We start from the raw sequence: 19,356 nt of genomic DNA, 5'->3' as shown, positions 1-19,356 counted from the left end.
TCTGCTCTGGCAGCAGAAGCCATGGAACAAATTTTGCCACAAAAATTTTCATGCCAAGATCCTGAATCAAAATTTCAAACACCAAAGTTTTTGGTATCACCAAATTAGCTTCTAGTTCTTGCATTGTTAGTCGCCAATCTTTGTTGATTGCAGCCTGTACATGTTCAACATTCTCAAGTGTTCTGCTTATTGCAGGCCTCCCAGAACGTGGATCACTTTCAACAGATTCTCAACCACCTTTGAAGTGTCTGTGCCACACTTTTATTTGTGCTGGACTCATTTCATCATCCCCAAAAGACTTCTGAATCATCCGAACAGTTTCCATAGAGTAATGTTCAAGCTTAAAGCAAAATTTGATGCAGATTCATTGCTGTACTGGCTAAGTCATTTTGAATGTGACAGCCACACAATACATGTGCTCACTCAAGGTGTCTACTGCACTCCCTGACCACTACAGTAAAACTGTCATTGTTCACACATGCACATTCCACTCCACTCTCCTTGGCTGCCAGGTTACATCAATGTGGTACAAACCATTCTCATTACATTAATAATGGCTGGACTTTTTTTGGACAGACCTTGTATTTCCCAGATTGTTTTCCCTCTCCTGTGACTGGTTCAGGTTAATCCTGGGCAGGGGAATATGTCAGAACTAAAGAAGGTAATAATGAACTCTCTGGCATTCATTTACTCATATATAAAATGAGCCAATCCCTTGCAGTTCTGAAACTATGATTTTTAAAATTCTCTTCTTATAATTTCAAGCTCCTTTATCCTTCATGTACTGGACATATTTTAAGTTAATTCTCATCTTTTTTCTAAAATATATTTTATTGATTATGCTATTGCAGTTGTCCCATTACCCCCACTTCATTCCCCTCTACCCTGCACACCCTCTCCCACCCACATTCCCCTCTTTAAGTTCATGTCCATGTGTCATAAGTTCTTTAGCTTCTACATTTCCCCTACTATTCTTGCCCTCCCCCTGTCTATTTTCTACCTACCATCTATGCTACTTATTCTCCATACTTTTTCCCCCTCTCTCCTCCTCCCACTCCCCTGTTGCTAACCCTCCATGTAATCTCCATTTCTGTGGTTCTGTTCCTGTTCTAGTTGTTTGCTTAGTTTCTTTTGCTTTTTGTTTTAGGTGTGGTTGTTAGTAATTGTGAGTTTGCTATCATTTAACTATACATGTTTTTTATCTTCTTTTTCTTAGATAAGTCCCTTTAACATTTCATAAAATAAGGGCTTGGTGATGATGAACTCCTTTCACTTGACCTTATCTGAGAAGCACTTTATCTGTCCTTCCATTCTAAATGAAAGCTTTGCTGGATAGAGCAATCTTGGATGTAGGTCCTTGCCTTTCATGACTTGGAATACTTCTTTCCAGCCCCTTCTTGCCTGCAAGGTCTCTTTTGAGAAATCAGCTGACAGTCTGATGGGAACTCCTTTGTAGGTGACTGTCCCCTTATCTCTTGCTGCTTCTAGGATTCTCTCCTTCATTTTTACCTTGGGTAATGTAATTATGATGTACCTTGGTGTGTTCCTTCTTGGGTCCAACTTCTTTGGGACTCTCTGAGCTTCCTGGACTTCCTGGAAGTCTATGTCCTTTGCCAGAATGAAGAAGTTCTCCTTTATTATTTGTTCAAATAAGTTTTCCACTTGTTGCTCTTCCTCTTCTCCTTCTGGTACCCCTATAATTTGGATGTTGGAACGTTTAAAGATGTTCTGGAGGTTTCTAAGCCTCTCCTCATTTTTTAAAATTCTTATTTCTTCATTCTTTTCTGATCGTATTGTTTTTTTCTTCCTTCTGGTCCACTACATTGATGTGAGACCCAGCTTTCACTCCATCACTATTAGTTCCCTGTGCATTTTTCTTCATTTCACTTATTGTAGCCTTCATTTTTATGTCTAATTTGTGACCCAAATCAACCAATTATGTGAGCATCCTGATCACCAGTGCTTTGAACTGTGCATCTGATAGGTTGGCTATCTCTTGGTCACTTAAAAGTACTGGTTCTGGGACTTCCATTTGTTCTTCTGTTTGAGCCATTTTTTTTTCTTTGGTCTGGTCAAACCTATTACATATGAGGGGTGGAGCCTTAGGTGTTCACCAGGGCGGGCACCCCAGTAGCTGTGTTGTGATGCTGTATGTGGGGGTGGGGTCCAAGAGGGAACAATGGTGTTGCTCCACTCTCCGTTGGACCTCAGTCTCTGCCACTGCTTCTCCCGAGCAAACTGGGCCCCTCTGGCGCCATTTCCCATGTGGGTGGGCTTGTGCACCCCGTGGAACTTTCCAACGACCTCTTTGTGAGGCTGGGAGTCTCTCCCTGTGCCTCAACCCCCACAGATATTTTCAATCAGTGCCCCAAGGTTCTGTTTCCCAGCTCTGGGATCCTGGGTTGCTCGCAGTGCCTTGTTTCACAATCGCTGCCTTGCTGGGTCTGCCGGTTGCCACCCCTCAGCCGGGGTCTGCCAGCTGCGGTCTTGCATGCTCCAGATGCCTTATGCACCTGGTCCCAATGCTCTCTGCTCTGCGTCATGACCTGTGCCTGGCTGCCCGACTCCACCCCTCCTACTGGTCTGGATGAACCATCTATAGATGTTAAAATAGACATCTATTTTTAACTCCTTGATTGTTCAACTTCCATATGGTTCAATTTTCTGTCAGTTTTGGTTGTTATTCTGTTTCTAAATTGTTGTTGCCCCTATCTTGGTTGTGTGAGGAGGAATAGTGTGTCTAACTATACCTTCATCTTGGCCGGAAGTCTTAATTCTCATCTTGACGCTTTGGTTAATCTCCTTACCTTCAACAGTATCTCTCACCTCACTGTCAATCACAAAACTTTCTCCTCTTTAAAGTCCAGCTCAAGTACAAGCTCTTTCTTGGAGTTTTCATGGATTACTTCAATACCTATGATCATTTGTTTTCTTGAATCCCATATAATTTGTATCATCCAATCCAGCTTTAGGTTATATGCTGTTTTATCATCCAGTCATTGAACATTTACACTACTAGGGAAGAGTTTCTCAATGACACAGAAACCATGACCCTTATAAAAATCCAAAGTTAAGGGTACAAGCATAACTGGATATCTTCTAGCATTTCTTTTTCTCTATTAAATTATACAATCATCACAACACTTCTTTTTCACACAAATACCATGAAACATTAGTGCATAAAGATCTATAAATTCTCTTAGGGTAACAGTGGTTTCTAAATATTATGTCCAAACTCATAACCAACAAGTTTCAGTAATTGATAACATTTGGGTAATAAATAAATGTTAACATCTGTGAGAAACTCATCTTATTTTATAAGCCATTTTCCCTCTCCAACTGGTTCATTCTGTTAACACATTATTGTTTTCCTAATTAGCTGGGTGCTAAGTCTTGATATCTTTCTCTACTCCCCTTCTTTATCTCTTCTATGTCCAACCATCATATTTTCCTGATTATTCTTTTCTATACCATTTGTAAACAACCTTATCACCCTGTTTTTTTTCCTTAACATCAACAAAACAATCTCCATTAGCTCCCTATACTTTACAAGTATTTGCTCAAATCTTTAAGCCTAGCCACAGGGATCCCCATACCAAATTTATCTTTGACCATCTAAAATGAATCTCGCCTTTCTACAGCTCCCAGAATATCTCATGCCTATTCCTACCGTAAGCCTTTGCTCTTCTCATACTTCCCATCTAACCACTTGTATCGCATACATCCTAAAACAATGCAATTCAAGTACTGTCTCCTCTTCAATGCCTTTTGTATGACCATGACAATGTCCTCTGAACAACTGTTAACATTTACTTTCTATAACACTTACTTAGACAATTAAACATCTTTACACACAACTAAACATCTAAACATCTGGCCAAAAAAACCATATGGCACTTTTGACTTTCTTGCACACCCACACTCCACACCTATCCATCAACAAATCTTGTCAACTCTACCTTTGACGTATAATCAGAATGTAATCACTTTCACTACATTCACTGCTACACTGGTCAAAGTCTCCACCAACTATAACTTGGATTCTTACAACAGACTCTCTGTTTTTGCCCTTGCCCACCTTAAATCTAATTTAAATGCAATGTCCAAAAAAAAAACCACACAAAAAAAAACACAACCAAACCCTGGAAAACACAAGGCATCTAATGTTACTTTTTTCCTCAAAATGTTCCTCACTCAGAGTAAAAGCCCAAGTTCATTCACTAGCCTACCAGGTCTCACAAATAAGAACTCCCTAATATGTCTAGAACCATTTTCTACTTGTCTTTCCTTTCCTCATTCATTCCAGACTTATCAGCCCCTTTGATCTTTCTCAAACAGGTTTCATAATCTCTACTTACTCTTCCCTCTTCCTGGAATTATTTGCTCTTTTCTCAGTATCTGTATGGTTTGCTTCCAAGTATTCCTTTTTTAATATGGCCTCTTCTTTCACCACATTATTTAAAATAGCCCTTCCTCCATACTGCTCTTCTCTGCATAATTTTTTCCATAGCATCTACCATTATCTAATTTAATATATTTTGCATTTACTTAATGTCTGCTTCACCCTAAACAGAATGCAAGATCTACAAGGCACAAAGTTTTCTCTTTTGTTGACTGTTATACCCTCACTACTTGGTAAAGTACTCGAAACATAAGAGATACTCAATATTATTGACTTACATTAGGATTTAAAGGGTTTCAGTGAGAAGCCCCTCTGGGGTCTTATGAGATAATTTATGTCAACATGCCCTTTCTTACCACATCTTTACCAACTATTTATTGAATCTGAATTGTCTGCTACATTTTTAAGTTCTATGAGCCCTTGAATAAACTATGAAGTTTAGGGAAATCTTTTACTTATTCAACACGTCCATTACCTCCACCTATTACTTACCAGCAGCACATACAGGAAGGGAATCTGAGTTAAAATCCCGACTGTTTTGAAATAAATTTCTTGATACTCTTTTTCTGCTAAAACATAAATCATCACTGTCTGGCATTCCTTGGGAGGGCTTTAATTTTGAAGATGGGATGAAATCATATGCTGAAAACTACAGAAACAAAATAAGTTAGCAAATTTGTGTTAAGTCTATAATAAATGAGATAATAATTTAGACTGAATTACAAAATTCTGACTAAAAGAAAAAACTAAATTTATCAAATATACAATGATAGAAATAAATATGCATATATAGTATGGTACAATAACAGTATTTTTCATTTTATGATAGAAAACCCATTTTTCTTCTTTCTTATTACTTCTCCCCAAATCTTTTCTGTATCTTACCTTCCTACAGTACACATCGGGCAACTTAGAAAGAAAGAACAATAATAGCAAAAAGAAAGAAATGTCACCTTGAATAGAGAAAATAACACTTTTCATTCAACAACATAGCCCATCACACTATGCCCTCTGTGTTTCAGCATTAGACAATAAATGACAAGTGGAAGTCATTCAACTAGCAACCATCCCACTCAACTACTATTACTGAGGCAACATTATTATTCATAATCTGCAGCCCAGATGTAAATGTATACATAGTCACTGTTCCCTTAAAATACAGAGTGGGGCAAAAGTAGGTTTGCAGTTGTGAGTATGTGAAACAGAGTTTATTCTTTAAAACACATTTTTAAAAAATTTGTTTTAGAAAGAGAGCAGGGGGAGGGAGGAGGGGAGAGGGTTGGGAAAAGGGAATGAGGGAAAGAGTGAGGGGGAGAGGAATGTCAATTTTGTTGTCCCACTGATTTTATATATTCATTGGTTGATTTTTATATGTGCCCTGACCAGGATCAAACTAGCAACCCTGGTATATTGGGACAATGCTCTAACTAACTGAGCTACCCAACCAGGGCTACAGAATTTTTATTCTTATTATTTTTGTATGAACAACTGTAAACCTACTTTTGCCTCACCCTATATTTTCTTATGATAGGTGTTTTAGTTAAAACAATGTATATAACACTTTATATATGTCTAGTACTTTATGGTTTCCAATCCCTTCTTCACATACTCCCTTTGATCCTTGTGGTACAAAAGTGCCAGGATAGAATTTTGAAATTCTACCTAATCATAGTTAAAGAACTAAATGAGAGCATGAGTCAAATGTTCAGAATTCTTCACCAATGACTTCAATTGTTTTGGATCACTTAATATTCAACAAGGCTACAAAGCATTTTAAAAACTGAATGAACAGACTAGAAATTATACTTACTGTCTGTGTATTTATTTGGAGTTTTCAGACACAATAAAATCTAATCAAATCTAGACATGTGGTGAACTATAAGCCTTCTCAATAATGCCTCTTCACAAATGTTGCCAATTATCAAGCAGCATTAAAATACAATAAAATTAAAGCAAGGTCTGTTTGAAAGCTTTTTTTAAAGATTTATTTATTTATTTTTAGAGAAGGGAAAGGAGGGAGAAAGAGAGAGAGAAACATTAATGTGTGGTTGCCTCTCACATGGCCTGCAACCCAGGCATGTGCCCTGACTGGGAATCGAACCTGTGATGTTTTGGTTTGCAGCCCGAGCTCAATCCACTGAGCTACGCCAACCAGGGCTGTTTGAAAACTTTTTAGCTACTTGTCAATTAAAAGAGAAGCTTATAAACTACTAAATATACCTTAAGGAACTTGGTATTCCTCATCAAATTTTGTGAAAAACCTGTTAACTCCTTCAAAAATTAACCCAGAAAATACTGAGAAAAAAAAAAAATAAAAAGAATGCCTCAGAACAAAAGGCCTGACTTTACTTTATCAAAATATAATACTATAATTTCTATGACTAATTATATAATAGTATTAAAAAGACTCAATGGAATATAAAGGAAACTAATTACAGTCCATTTCTGATTAGTTACATTTAAAGACATACCCAGTAAAAATAGTAATCCAGAAAAAATTCTCCAGTATAGGATATATTTTACATCAGATTTATTCTGTAATTACTTTCTGCTTAGGCAACAGAATATTTGTATGTATATGCCAGATACAACAACTAGTGGTGGAGATGGTGATGGTGATAAAGGGGGCAGTGGCAGGAGTGGAAAATGTGTGTGTGAGTGAGGAATTTTCAAGAATCTATGAGAAATCAGTCAGGGATTAAAATTTGCTACAGAAAATTCTGCAAATATTTAAAAGCAGACTATCTGTAGGACATACTATTATTAACATAACAGGCTCTTTTTGGTCTCATTTAAAATCAGTCAAATGATTTTTCATCAGGATAAGCTTTGATGGAATTAAACAATGAATAAAGGGAAAGGAAAATGAGAGTAAAAGAGGAAAGTACAGACATATTTATAAGCTAAATTTACAAAATGTGAAACAGTCTGTTTAGAGCACCTTAGGAACATGGCACTGAGCTTTTGGTCTTTGAAGTTAATATCTAAAATTTTAATTTGTTTGATTCCTTAGAGTTAACGGTAAATGAAAGCATTATAAAAGGCAAGTTTCACACAACATTAACAAGGACTTCAAATTCACAGTCTTACCTACTATTTTAATTATGCATTTGATTCTTTATATATTTTTCATAAAAGATTCTGCATCCTAATAATGTTTTTTATTTCAGTTTTGGCAATGGGTGTAAAAACACAAATACAATTTAATTTTATTTTGGTATAGAAGCAAATTATCAGAAAAAGACCTTTTAATAGCTAATGCCCTCAGAAATCACCTACATTCCTGCATTTTTGAACCCATACTAAACTTAATCTTGATCTCCAGTTTTTGTAGCCTTTCATCTTCTGCCCGTTCTTTTTGGTTTTGCCTTGACTCCAACTTTGTCCCTTAATGGTGGTCATTAAGTTTATTCCAATTACCCAAACTCTCCTGGAACATCTTTGTGTGTTTTTTCAAATCACTTTCTATGCACACTTTAAGAAAACATAGTTGTGATACTATGTATATAAAATTTTATATGTCACATTTGCACATAACATTATAACAAAAGTATTTCATATGTGGTCAAAACCTGTCATAAGTGCTATAAACTTTAATTACAAAAGTAGTAATTGCTTATCATTAAAAAACAAAACCAATATAGAAGTGAGATATAAAATGAAATTCTTTTTGGACACCCCTTCACTAGAATCCTATTGATAAACTCTAATAACCCATCTTTTTCTATATGTCAACATTCTTCAGTAAGCTATTTTAAAAATAAAAATAAATCACATAATACACTGGCACCTAGTAAGTACTCAACATGTTGTACACACCCTTCCATGTTAATCCATACATATCTGCTTATTCTTTATAATGGTTGTCTAGTATTCCACATTAGGGTTGGACTTGTTTCCTACCGATAGACTTTTTTTTTGGTCAAAACTTTTCACTATTACAATCTTGTAGTCAACATTGTTACACACATTTCCTTGTGTATCATATTAGCATTTCTGTAGAACAAAATACTAAAAATGAAATTGTTAGGTCTAATGATATAAACTATTTTTAAAGGCCTCATAATATTCTTTTGACTAGATAAGCCATTCTCCTATTATGGAACATTTACTTGGGTTACTTCCAATATTTTTTTTTATATTGTGATAAGGAAGAAATTTCAGTGAGGGAAATGGTACATACCTGGCTTAAGATAGTGCTGTTTGAAGGGGACTGACAGACTTTGAAAAGGTTGTCACACATATTACACAATTAAAGTACATTTTTAAAAAAACCTCAAAATGTTTTCTTTGCTATCCTTAGGTTTCCCATACAAGGGCAAAATACCCAGATAGAACTCTGTACCTGTCAGCTAACCAGTACCAATAAAGTGTACTAACAAGACTTACTACATCTAGTCTGCAATATGTATTTTTTTCTTTCTCATTTCTGGTTTTTCCTTGATTTAGCCAATTAGCTGACTCTCTTACATGAAAGAAAACAAACTGCAAAATAACAAACCAAAAGTTTCTGACTTCTTGCCTGATGTTTATTTATGGAGGTTTCACTAATACACTGTTCTTCTGGGTCCCAACATGAGAAGCAAACACATGGCCTGAAAGTGTACCTTTTCTGAGACTTGGATCCTCTCCTGAACAGTATGACTCTTACACAGTCAATGTGATTCTGGGAAAAGCCTGCTCCTGGTTCTTATTTTGACTGAGCACATGGACAACAGTATCCACACAGATGGCAGCAGTGGTGAAAATGGGTTTTGACTTTATGGTCTATTTTGTGATTTCTGCTGGATGACAGTACCCTCCCTGGTCAGGTGGCAGCTGACAGGGAATCTGGAACCTTGTTTCCTTAGTGTTGTGTTCTGTTTATGTTTGTTTTTAAATGTACTGATCTGAACTCCTTTATGCTAATAAACAGAGATTACTCCCCCCATTCAAAACTTAGTTTTTTTAATGTTTACTTATTATGGACCTAATACCTGTAAATACCTATAAAAATCAAATCCCTATACCAAAGATGAAATAATATCCATAACATCCAAAGTCAGCTTTCTTCAATTTCTCTAAATGAATGACTAACTGCAAATTAACATTACTTTAGAATTCTAAAGCTAAAGATAGTAAAGAAACTTATTTAATTATAAGTTGACAAACCAAGAAAAATGATGGTTTTCAAAAGCCAAACAAAACAATTACTTAACAGTGTTCCAAACCTTAAGTGAACTGTCTTTTAGAAGCTAAGTAAATTCAGTGTCATTATTGTAGATGTGGACATTGAAACACAAAGCAAAAAACAGGATGCCTCTCCAAATTCCTGGGAATCACAGTTCTCAATCTATTAGTTATCTATTGCTGTGTAATAAATTATCCCAAAATATAATGGCTTAAAACAACAAACATCTTCCTGTGGACCAGGAATTTGGAAGTAGCTTAATTGATGGTTCAGATTTCTCCGGAGCTACAACCAAGATTTAGTTTAGCTAGGCTGCTGTTAACTGAAGGATCACTGAAGTTCACTCAGATGGCTACTATCAGGAAGCCTCAGTTCCTTGCCATTTAGGCCTCTCCAAAGGACTTACAACATGGCAGCTGGCTTCCTCATGGCAAGTTACTTGAGAAAGAGAGGAACCAAGATGGAAGTCATGGTGCCCTTTTAGGACCTAGTTTCTTAATCCACAAATCATGAATTCCTACTTTAATTATTTGAAGTAGGTCCAGACACATTCAAGGAGAAGGGCAATTGAACTCCAATTCTTCAAAGAAAGAATCTCAAAGAATTTGAGGAAATACTCATATATTTAACACCAATCACTTAATAATTATGCTTCCTTGATGAACTTAATGAATCCAATGATGCTTAATTATGTTTTGTTTTTGTTTCTTTAGCTGGTCAATATTGCCTTCTTTTTAATTTATCTGTCATAACCTTTTAAAGCAGAATGTGACTTGAACATTACATTTCTATTCACAAAACTTGCTCTGAGTTACTTTCAAATGGCTTTAAAACATGCCTAGGTGAGCTTATAATTTTGTTACTCTAAACAATACTTTTCTTTGGAAACAAGCCCTACAGATATGAAATATGTTTATTTTACCACTTAAATGATTATAAAAGAGATATGAAGTGTGTAGTGATAAAGCTAATGAAAATGCAGTTCTTGGTTACATGACTTAGTTTTTTTCTGTGTCTGTGGGGAACAAAAGTGGGTTTCTTTGGATGAAGCTGTATTTAATAGGTATAGCTGACACTACCCTAGGTAAAAAAAAATACAGGGAAATATAAATATGTATACAAAATAACGGGTATGTTTTATCCATTTATTAAGGGAATTGTAATAACTCTTTTAAGATGGTGAAACATTATAGCATATATGTTATTTGTTTTTAAGGTTTATTTTTTAAATTATCAAAAAATTGTTTTTAAGTTGTTAAATAGATCATTTACACTGAGAATAGATATACTTTTTGGTTGTTCATGATTTCAATGAGCATTAAATATAAACTTTTTTTGACTTCGGGACAAGATGAAGGTGTAGGTAGATATACTTTGCCTCCTCACACAACCAAAAGAAGGACAACAAATTTAAAAACAAAAAATAACCAGAGCTGCCAGAGAATAGAGCTGTACGTCAGTCCAACAACCAAGGAGTTAAAGAAGAAACATTCATTCAGACTGGTAGGATGGGTAGAGAATGACAGCCGGGTGGAGAGAACAAGTAACAAGGTGGAGGCTCGAGGGACGGGAGAGGTGGCAGCTGGCAGAGCGGGTGGTCCTACATTTGGGAGCAGATAAACTGGGAGGAAAAACTGGGGAGTGAGACAGACTGCACAACCCAGGGTTCCAGCGTGGGAAATAAAGCTTCAAAACCTTGACTGCAAAAACCTATACCCATAAGACTATCAGCTGATTTCTCAAAAGAAACTTTGCAGGCAAGAAGGGGCTGGAAAGTAGTATTCAAAGTCATGAAAGGCAAGGACCTACGTCCCAGATTACCCAGCAAAGCTATCATTTAGAATGCAAGGGCAGGTAAAGTGCTTCCCAGATAAGGTCATGTTAAAGGAATTCATCATCACCAAGCCCTTATTATATGAAATGTTAAAGGGACTTATCTGAGAAAAAGAAGATGATCAAAAATATGAACAGTAAATGACAACAAACTCACAACTATTAACAACTGACCCTAAAAAAAAGTAAAAAAATAAAAACAAACTAAGCAAACAACTAGAAGAGGAACAGAATCCCAGAAATGGAAATCACAGGGTTATCAGCAGGGTGGGGGAGAGTGGAGGGGGGGAAAGGTACAGGGAATGAGAAGCATAAAAGGTACAGGGAATAAGAAGCATAGTAAGGTCCAAAATAGACAAGGGGAGGTTAAGAATAGTATAAGAAATGGAGAAGACAAAGAACTTATATATGTATGACCCATGGACATGAACTAAGGGGAGGAATGCTGGTGGGAGGGGGAGTGCAGGGTGGAGGGGAATAAAGGGGAGAAAAAAATGGGACAACTGTAACAGCATAATCAATAAAATATTTAAAAAATAAATAAAAATACATTTTTCATATTTCTCAGACGACCCAATAAAGTTTTAAGGAGAAATACTACTCATTTGAAAGAACCCTACATCTATACTGATATTAAATATGCTTTTAGAATTAATCATGATTTTCACAAGCTTTAAAACTAAGGGTATTTTTATTCAGAAACTCCAATTTTTTAAAAGAAAATTAAAGACTACTTATAGAAAACAATCCAACATCTAAGGAAAATCCCAGTTTTCAGGACTAAGTTCAGATCAAATACATTAGTGCAACTTAATAACTTTAGTTTTTCTATTACTTTAAATTTGTCATACTGCATCTTCTAAATCTTTCCCACATTCCTCAAATACCCATCCTCTATTTTCCATTCTCAGCTCGTGTGTTTGTTTACCAGAATATTGAAGGCAGTATTAGAACCCTTCTCTCAAGATGTGGTTCACAAGTCAGCAGCATCACCAACACCTTGGAGCTAATTAGACATATAGTCTCAGACCTTATTCCAGACAAAATGAATCAGAATTTGTATTTTAATGAGATTCTGAGACAATACATATGCACATTAAAGTTTGATATACATGGTTCTGGAGCTCATATATTCTTTCGACATATACACACATGTATACCCTTCTTGCTATCTCAAAATTTTTCTGTATCTTAAGTCATCTTCCTGATGTTTTTCCTTCAATTCCAGAGGAAAAGACTTCCTCTTCTGTTCCAAAACTATCCTTTCTCTACACCTGGGTTCTTGACTCATTCAGTCTTTATTTAAGGACATTAATTCCTTGCCTTTTTGTCTCAAATGTGATTGTCAAATATGGTTACAGGGAATAAACTGTACATATCTTGTATGTCTAACATCTACCACAGTGCAATACAGAGTAGGCATGTTAAATTCACAGGTGTCTCCTTTCTCTGTCTCTCTTTCGAGTTAGGTGTTTTCCTATTTAAAAACACAGTAATAACTCATCCTGCTACATCCTATAATCTTGCTTGGTCTTTCCTTTCACTGTCGAACCCTTCGATATTATCTTTTAACAGATACTTCTTGATTTGAATGGTGGGTGCATCACCATGGTTAATACTGTTACAAAAACAAACAAAAACCCAGTCCCTATTATCACAGTGCTTACCATCATTGAAAAGAGATAAGACATGGCTCACACGTGCTAAATACCAAAGGGCAAAAAAAAATGCCAGGTAGTGCTAAATTTAAAGAGTACTCTATAGCTTCACACTTGGCTTTGCATAGTGAAAAAAATTAAAAAGATGTTGAACAAGTGCTTGCTGCCTGTATTTCTTTACCAACTCATCTCAAAACTTTTATATTTGATTTCTGTGTACAACATTCTTCTAAAACCACTTTTTCATGTTCCAGCAACCTTTCAATAACCAAATCTACCATGAAGCAAGTATGCTCCTTCCTTTTAGTCTAGTTTACTTACTACTATGACTCTTACTATATTGTAAAGAAATCTGTTAGGAAAAATATAGCTCATATGGTAGCCAGCTAGTTATTTCTGATTACTTGACCCCACTAAGCCATTAAAACATTCACAATAACACAGAAAGAGATGTAAGTTAGATCATCAGAGGAATCTGGTTATCAGTCTATTATATGTGAGGACATAAAAATAATAGACTAAATGGTGGAAACAGGAATAAGTCTAAATAAGTCTAAATATTCAAAAGTAAGGAAGGTTATAACAGACTAAGATAACTTATGATCTAATATATTTTTGAATGATTTTATTTATTTTTAGAGAGAGGGAAAAGGAGGGAGAAAGAAGAGAGACATCAATGTGCAGTTGCCTCTCATGCAGCCCCTACTAGGGACCTGGGCTGCAACACAGACATGTGCCTTAACTGGGAATTGAACCAGCAACCCTTTGGTTGGCAGGCCAGAACTTGATTCACTGAGCTACACCAGCCAGGGCTATTATGACCTAATATTAAACAGCCATTAAAGATCCCACTATAGCATGCTTTATTTGATGTTGAAGAAAAAAATGTTCATGGTAAAGTAGATAAAAAGAGAAGACTTTTATGTATGGAAAAATAGAATCTACACCTGTATACATAAAATGAAATGATACTTGAAGTACAAGTCAAAAAACATTCACTGTAGACCTCTCTTAGTAGTGGAATTGCTGCAAATTTAAATTTCTTCTTTGTGCTTTTTCATATTTTACAAATTTTCTATAATGAGCACATATAACTTGTTTTACAATCAGAAGTATTAGAGGAAATAAAAAAAAAATAAAATTAAGAGAAAAGTACCATAGAAATTATCTTACAGGTAGCAGGCTGAATATATAAGAACAAGTCATGATTTTCCATTTTCATTGTCCTCAATCTCTTCTGCATTTAACTGTACTGATATACTTCCTGAAACGCCACTTCTAAACCCTTGTTCTTTCTTGGTTATCTTCCAACTCTTACAAATCCTTTCTCTTTACCTTGTTTGGTTCTATCTCCTACTGCTATTCCTTAACTGGGACTGTGTGCCAAGGTCAAGTCTTAAACACTCTGCTTACAACCATTCATTCTCAGTTTCAGCAATTACTTCTCAGTACTGTTCCTTCTAAGATTTACACCACTAATTCTTTCTTTATCTTCTGAATAGCAGTGTTTAAACTCAACTGGAATATTCTATCTTCTTCCACCTAAAATTAATTTTCTCCCAAATTAATTTCCTCTTTTTTGGACTTTCCTATGTGTATTCATGAATCTGTTATGCATTTCGTCACCTTACTCAAAATTTAGAGTTACGCCTCTTTCTCTCCCTCTCTCTCTCATTAACACTTAGTCACTGAATCCTTTGAAGTATCTCTTACATATAGCACTTTCTTTCCACTAAGTCTCCAGCTTCTCTGAAACACACACAAAAACACCACACAACTTACACATTACTACTGTTGTGATTAATTTTCCTAACACACTGCTTTAAAAAAAAATCCAAGTAAAAGCAAGGGAAAAAAAGAGAAACTAACTAAACTCTGTAGTCTCAAATCCCTGTCAAAATTAAGAGGGTAAGCTAAATTCTAGTCTCCTATCTAGCCCCTCCCTCCCTCTTCTTATTTCCTGCCACTACAACTACAAAAATCAGGCTTCCAAGCAAACCTGGCTATTTATCTTCAAAATGAGCTACAGAAGTATGTATTGGGTTGGCCAAAAAGTCCATATGTTTTTTTCCATAAAAGACACATTTTTTCATTTTCATCAAGAACTTTATTGATTTGGATATTTTGGGTATGTTGGCTATCACCTGTGTTCTATAATGTTACTTGTTCTCAGTTAGTGTCTTGACTTGACTGCTGTTAACTTCAACTGGTGTACCCGACCATGGGGCATCATCCAGCAAGAAATCTCCAGCATGAAACTTCGCAAACCACTTTTGACACAGTCCATCAGTCACAGCACCTTCTCCATACACTGCACAAATCTTTTTTTTTGTGTTTCAGTTGCATTTTTACCTTTCTTGAAATAATTAAGCATAATATGCTGAAAATGTTGCTTATTTTCTTTCATCTTCGATATTAAAATGGCTACACAAAAATTCACCAATTTTGATTTTTTTAAATGCATGCTGATATAACAACTGTCACAACACAATCTAACCAAATTGTTTCAAATGACATTAAAGACAACTAAGCACTACTAGAGCCATCTTATAGAAAAAAAAAACAGATAAACTTTTTTTGCCAATCCAATAAATGAAACATTCTTGAGTTTTTCTGGAAGCTTTGCTTTTAATGTCACTGACCAATGCTACATGTGGACAAGAGAGAAATAACAGATTAACAGTAACTGTTAATACTGAGGCAGAGCTGGGTAAGAGCCCGCACAAATAACACCAGGGACCAACACATTCTGGAAAAGACAAACTATGGAATAAAAAGATCAGTGGTTGCTAAGAGTTAGGTAGGGAATGAAGGAGGGGTAAATACTCAGAACACAGAGGATTTTTTTTGCAGTAAAACTATTCTGTATGATACTACTGTACAATGGTGTATAATGGGCATGGGTACATTTGTCTAAATCCACAGAATGTATATCACCAAGAGTAAACCCAAAGTAAAGCTATGGACTTGGGGTAATAATGATGTATCAGTGCAGGTTCAGCAATTGTAACAAATGTACCACTGTGGTGTTAGATGTATTGCGGGAGGTTGTACATGTGTGGGTACAGGGGGTATATGGGAAATCTTTATACTTTTTGTTTAATTTTACTGTGAACCTAAACTGGTCTAAAAATGTTTATTATAAAAAAAACTGCACACATAAAAATAATTAAACATGTAATCCCTGTCTTAAGATAATTTCCAATGTAGTTCTTCTACCATTTCTGAGCAAGAAAATATAACTTAATTTCTTACATAAATTTTAATTTCACCAAAAGCTTGCAAACACAACATATGCCTACATTGAAATTTCAGAAAGGCATCTTACATAAATTTTAATTTCACCAAAAGCTTGCAAACACAACGTATGTCTACACTGAAATTTCAGAAAGGCAGTTGAAGCACCAAAGTTCATAACTTTGGGAAAGTGCCCCAATTTTAATTAACTGCCTCCTGTCACATATTTGCTTTATAACAGGATGAACAAATGGAGTCTGGAGCAAGGTTAAGGATTCAGGCTGACCCCCACACATACCTAAATTTAGGTAGTCACATTCTCCCAGGAAAACTGGCACCACATTTACCCATTAATCAATATGTAATTTTTTCCTCCTATCCCACCAACTACGTAAGTTCTCAGAACAAAAGATTCTCTCTCAGCAGCTTGGGGCTCTGGGGCACTCTTGGCACTCTGGGTACTCTGCCTCAGATCAGGAGGGGGGGGAGGTGGCTTCCCACCCTAGTCTTCAGCAGCTCTTACTTTTGCCACACTGCTTTGCCTTGAAACTTTGCCTTCCACCCCCCACTCTAGCTAGTCCCATTCTCTTCCAGGGTAAGAGATCACTAATAAACTGATTGCATGGAAACAGATTTGCTGATCTGTAATGCTTTACATGCACCAGCAGCAAGAACCAGGTCTCTGCCATCAACAGAAGGAATGAGAAAATTAGTTCACCTCAATCTCTTTAAGGTCAACTAAAAACAGGACTAATTTCTTATTTGCAAAAGTGATCTACATACTCTGCCCCTGCCTACATTTCTAGTGTCTTCTGTTACTTCCCACCACAAAGCCTTATTTAGCTATGCAGAAACTCACCATTTCTTAATCTGCTAAATCCTTTCATAACTCAGTCTCTGAACATATACTCTCCTGTTCTGAAATTCATCAGGATCCATGCACACTTAGCAAACTCCTATTCATCTTCTATCACATTACTTGAATCACAATCACCCAGAAAAAAATTAAGAAAAGTTTGAACATAGAACTCTAACTGTGGGATAATTCTAAGCAGAAAAAGAACTTCAAAGAAATCTTGAACTTTATTTAATAGGTAGTTATTGTTGTTATTGGTGTAGTAATTATTTTTTGTGTATTGCAGTATACAGCATATGAGTAAGTATGACTGGAACTGGGAACCCGAGTTTTATTGTGGGCAATACAAATAGGGACTAAAATTAGATGAGGAAGAGCCCTGCAGTGCTGAATTTGAATTGAAGGTACCAGCATGAATTCATTAAAAAAAAAAGTCCTTGCTGGTTCTTCCAGGTGAAAGGGCCAATCTACAATGGTAGGCAATAGCAATGAGTACATCTATACACAGACTTTGGTTTCTGAATCATATGCTTCAATAAAAAAGCAATTCTAGGGCCCTTGGGAGGAAAGAAAAAGGTTGATTCTAAGTTTGGAGCCAGAAAAGTACAAGGTAAGCCTGGGCATCATGTTATGTTTAAGTTAAGGATTCAAAGAGTCATGTCAAAAGCCATAGGAGCCAGTTACTGGTCAAATCTTTGAGACAATTTTAGCATCAACAGTAATACTGATGTAATTACTTAAGTACAGATTTTAAAAAAGAATGCCAAGTGACAAATATAGGAGAAATATTAGAATTTCTTAAAATGATACAGGTAAGGACCATTAAGGAAAGCTAAGAACAGCCCTGGATGGTGTAGCTCAGTGGACTGAGCATAGGTCTGAAAAGCAAAGGATCGCTGGTTGGATTCCCAGTCAGGGAACAAGCCTGGGTTGTGGGTCAGGTCCCCAAAGAGGGCCCTTGACAGGAACCACACATTGATGTTTCTCTCCCTCTCTTTCTCCTTCCCTTCCCCTCTCTAGAAATAAATAAATTAAAAAAAAAAAAAAGAATGCTAAACACAGTGGGTGAAAGGTTGTTAAGGTATTCATAGGTTCTCAAAATATAATTTTATAACTCACATGCTAACTATAAAGAAGAAAATAAACCTTTACAAGGGTGGGATCTGGCTATCACCACCTTAAGCAAGTGATAAAATTTAGCATTACCAATAGTGGGACAACCTGGTATTATATGTCTTGTGGTGTGATGCAAAGTTAAGTTCACAGCATCTCTCTTATGCAGTGTTTCTGCTAAAACTGTTTATGTTTAATGTAATCAAAGGAAAACAATCAGATAAGAATGTAGGAAATTCTACAAAACACTACTCTAGACTCTTCAAAAAACTCAATGTCATGAATAAACAAACAAACAGGTGGGCATGTTGTTCTAGATAAGAGACATAGGGTTCAGCACAGGTAATGCCCCTTTTTAATTACAAAATCATAAGCATGTAATTCTGTAACATAACAATATCACACTCAAGCACACCATGACATTTTAGGTGATATGTTCAAGTTAAAACTACAAATTATTACACCCATATTACTACTCTACCAACCACACTCAAACAGGTCTTACTTTGGTCAGACCCTCTATTAACCACATGGACCTGTATTAGATCCTGGTTGATAAAAGTAAAACAAATACTGTAAGACACATTTGGGGGACAACTAGAAAAGTTTAAATACAGGGTTTATGTTAGATATTACTGAATTACTACTGATATTCTGAGATGTGATAATGATATGATGGTTACAAAAGAGAATATCATTCTTAATGAGATATATGTAGACATATTTAGGAGTGAAATGTTAAGATAGCTGCACTTTCAAATGGTCTGGCAAATATAGAATACATATGGCAAGATGATAACAACTGAAGAATACAGATGAAATATAAGAATATTCATTGTATTATTAAGTTATCTGTATATGTGAAATTTTCAAAATTAAGGATCTCAGTTCAGATGTCATATCTTGGAAGGCTTTTTTGACTTTTCTAGTGCAATTATTTTTTCTGTTTTCAGTATTCCCACAAGAATCTTTATATTCCTATTTTAGCACTTAACAAATTTGTAACTGCCTGTTTACAGGTCTGACTTTGTGGAACCCATCTTGTTTTCATTCCCAGAACTAAGCCCTTTATCTGGCGGTACCTAAG

At 35.8% G+C, this 19,356-nt stretch overlaps 1 protein-coding gene across 1 annotated transcript in view; it reads right to left on the bottom strand.

The window, feature by feature from the left end:
• Positions 1 to 19,356, bottom strand: part of TOGARAM1 (TOG array regulator of axonemal microtubules 1) — a 105,297-nt gene that overhangs the window by 83,194 nt on the left and 2,747 nt on the right. Inside the window, exon 3 of the mRNA XM_045848612.1 lies at positions 4,895 to 5,051. Coding sequence (XP_045704568.1) covers positions 4,895 to 5,051 — 157 coding nt within the window. The remainder of the gene's footprint in view (positions 1 to 4,894; positions 5,052 to 19,356) is intronic.

The sequence above is a fragment of the Phyllostomus hastatus genome, unplaced genomic scaffold (genome assembly GCF_019186645.2).
Source record: "Phyllostomus hastatus isolate PE091 unplaced genomic scaffold, TTU_PhHast_1.1 phas_contig_62, whole genome shotgun sequence".
NCBI lineage: Eukaryota > Metazoa > Chordata > Mammalia > Chiroptera > Phyllostomidae > Phyllostomus > Phyllostomus hastatus.
This window is presented reverse-complemented; position numbering and strand designations above follow the sequence as displayed.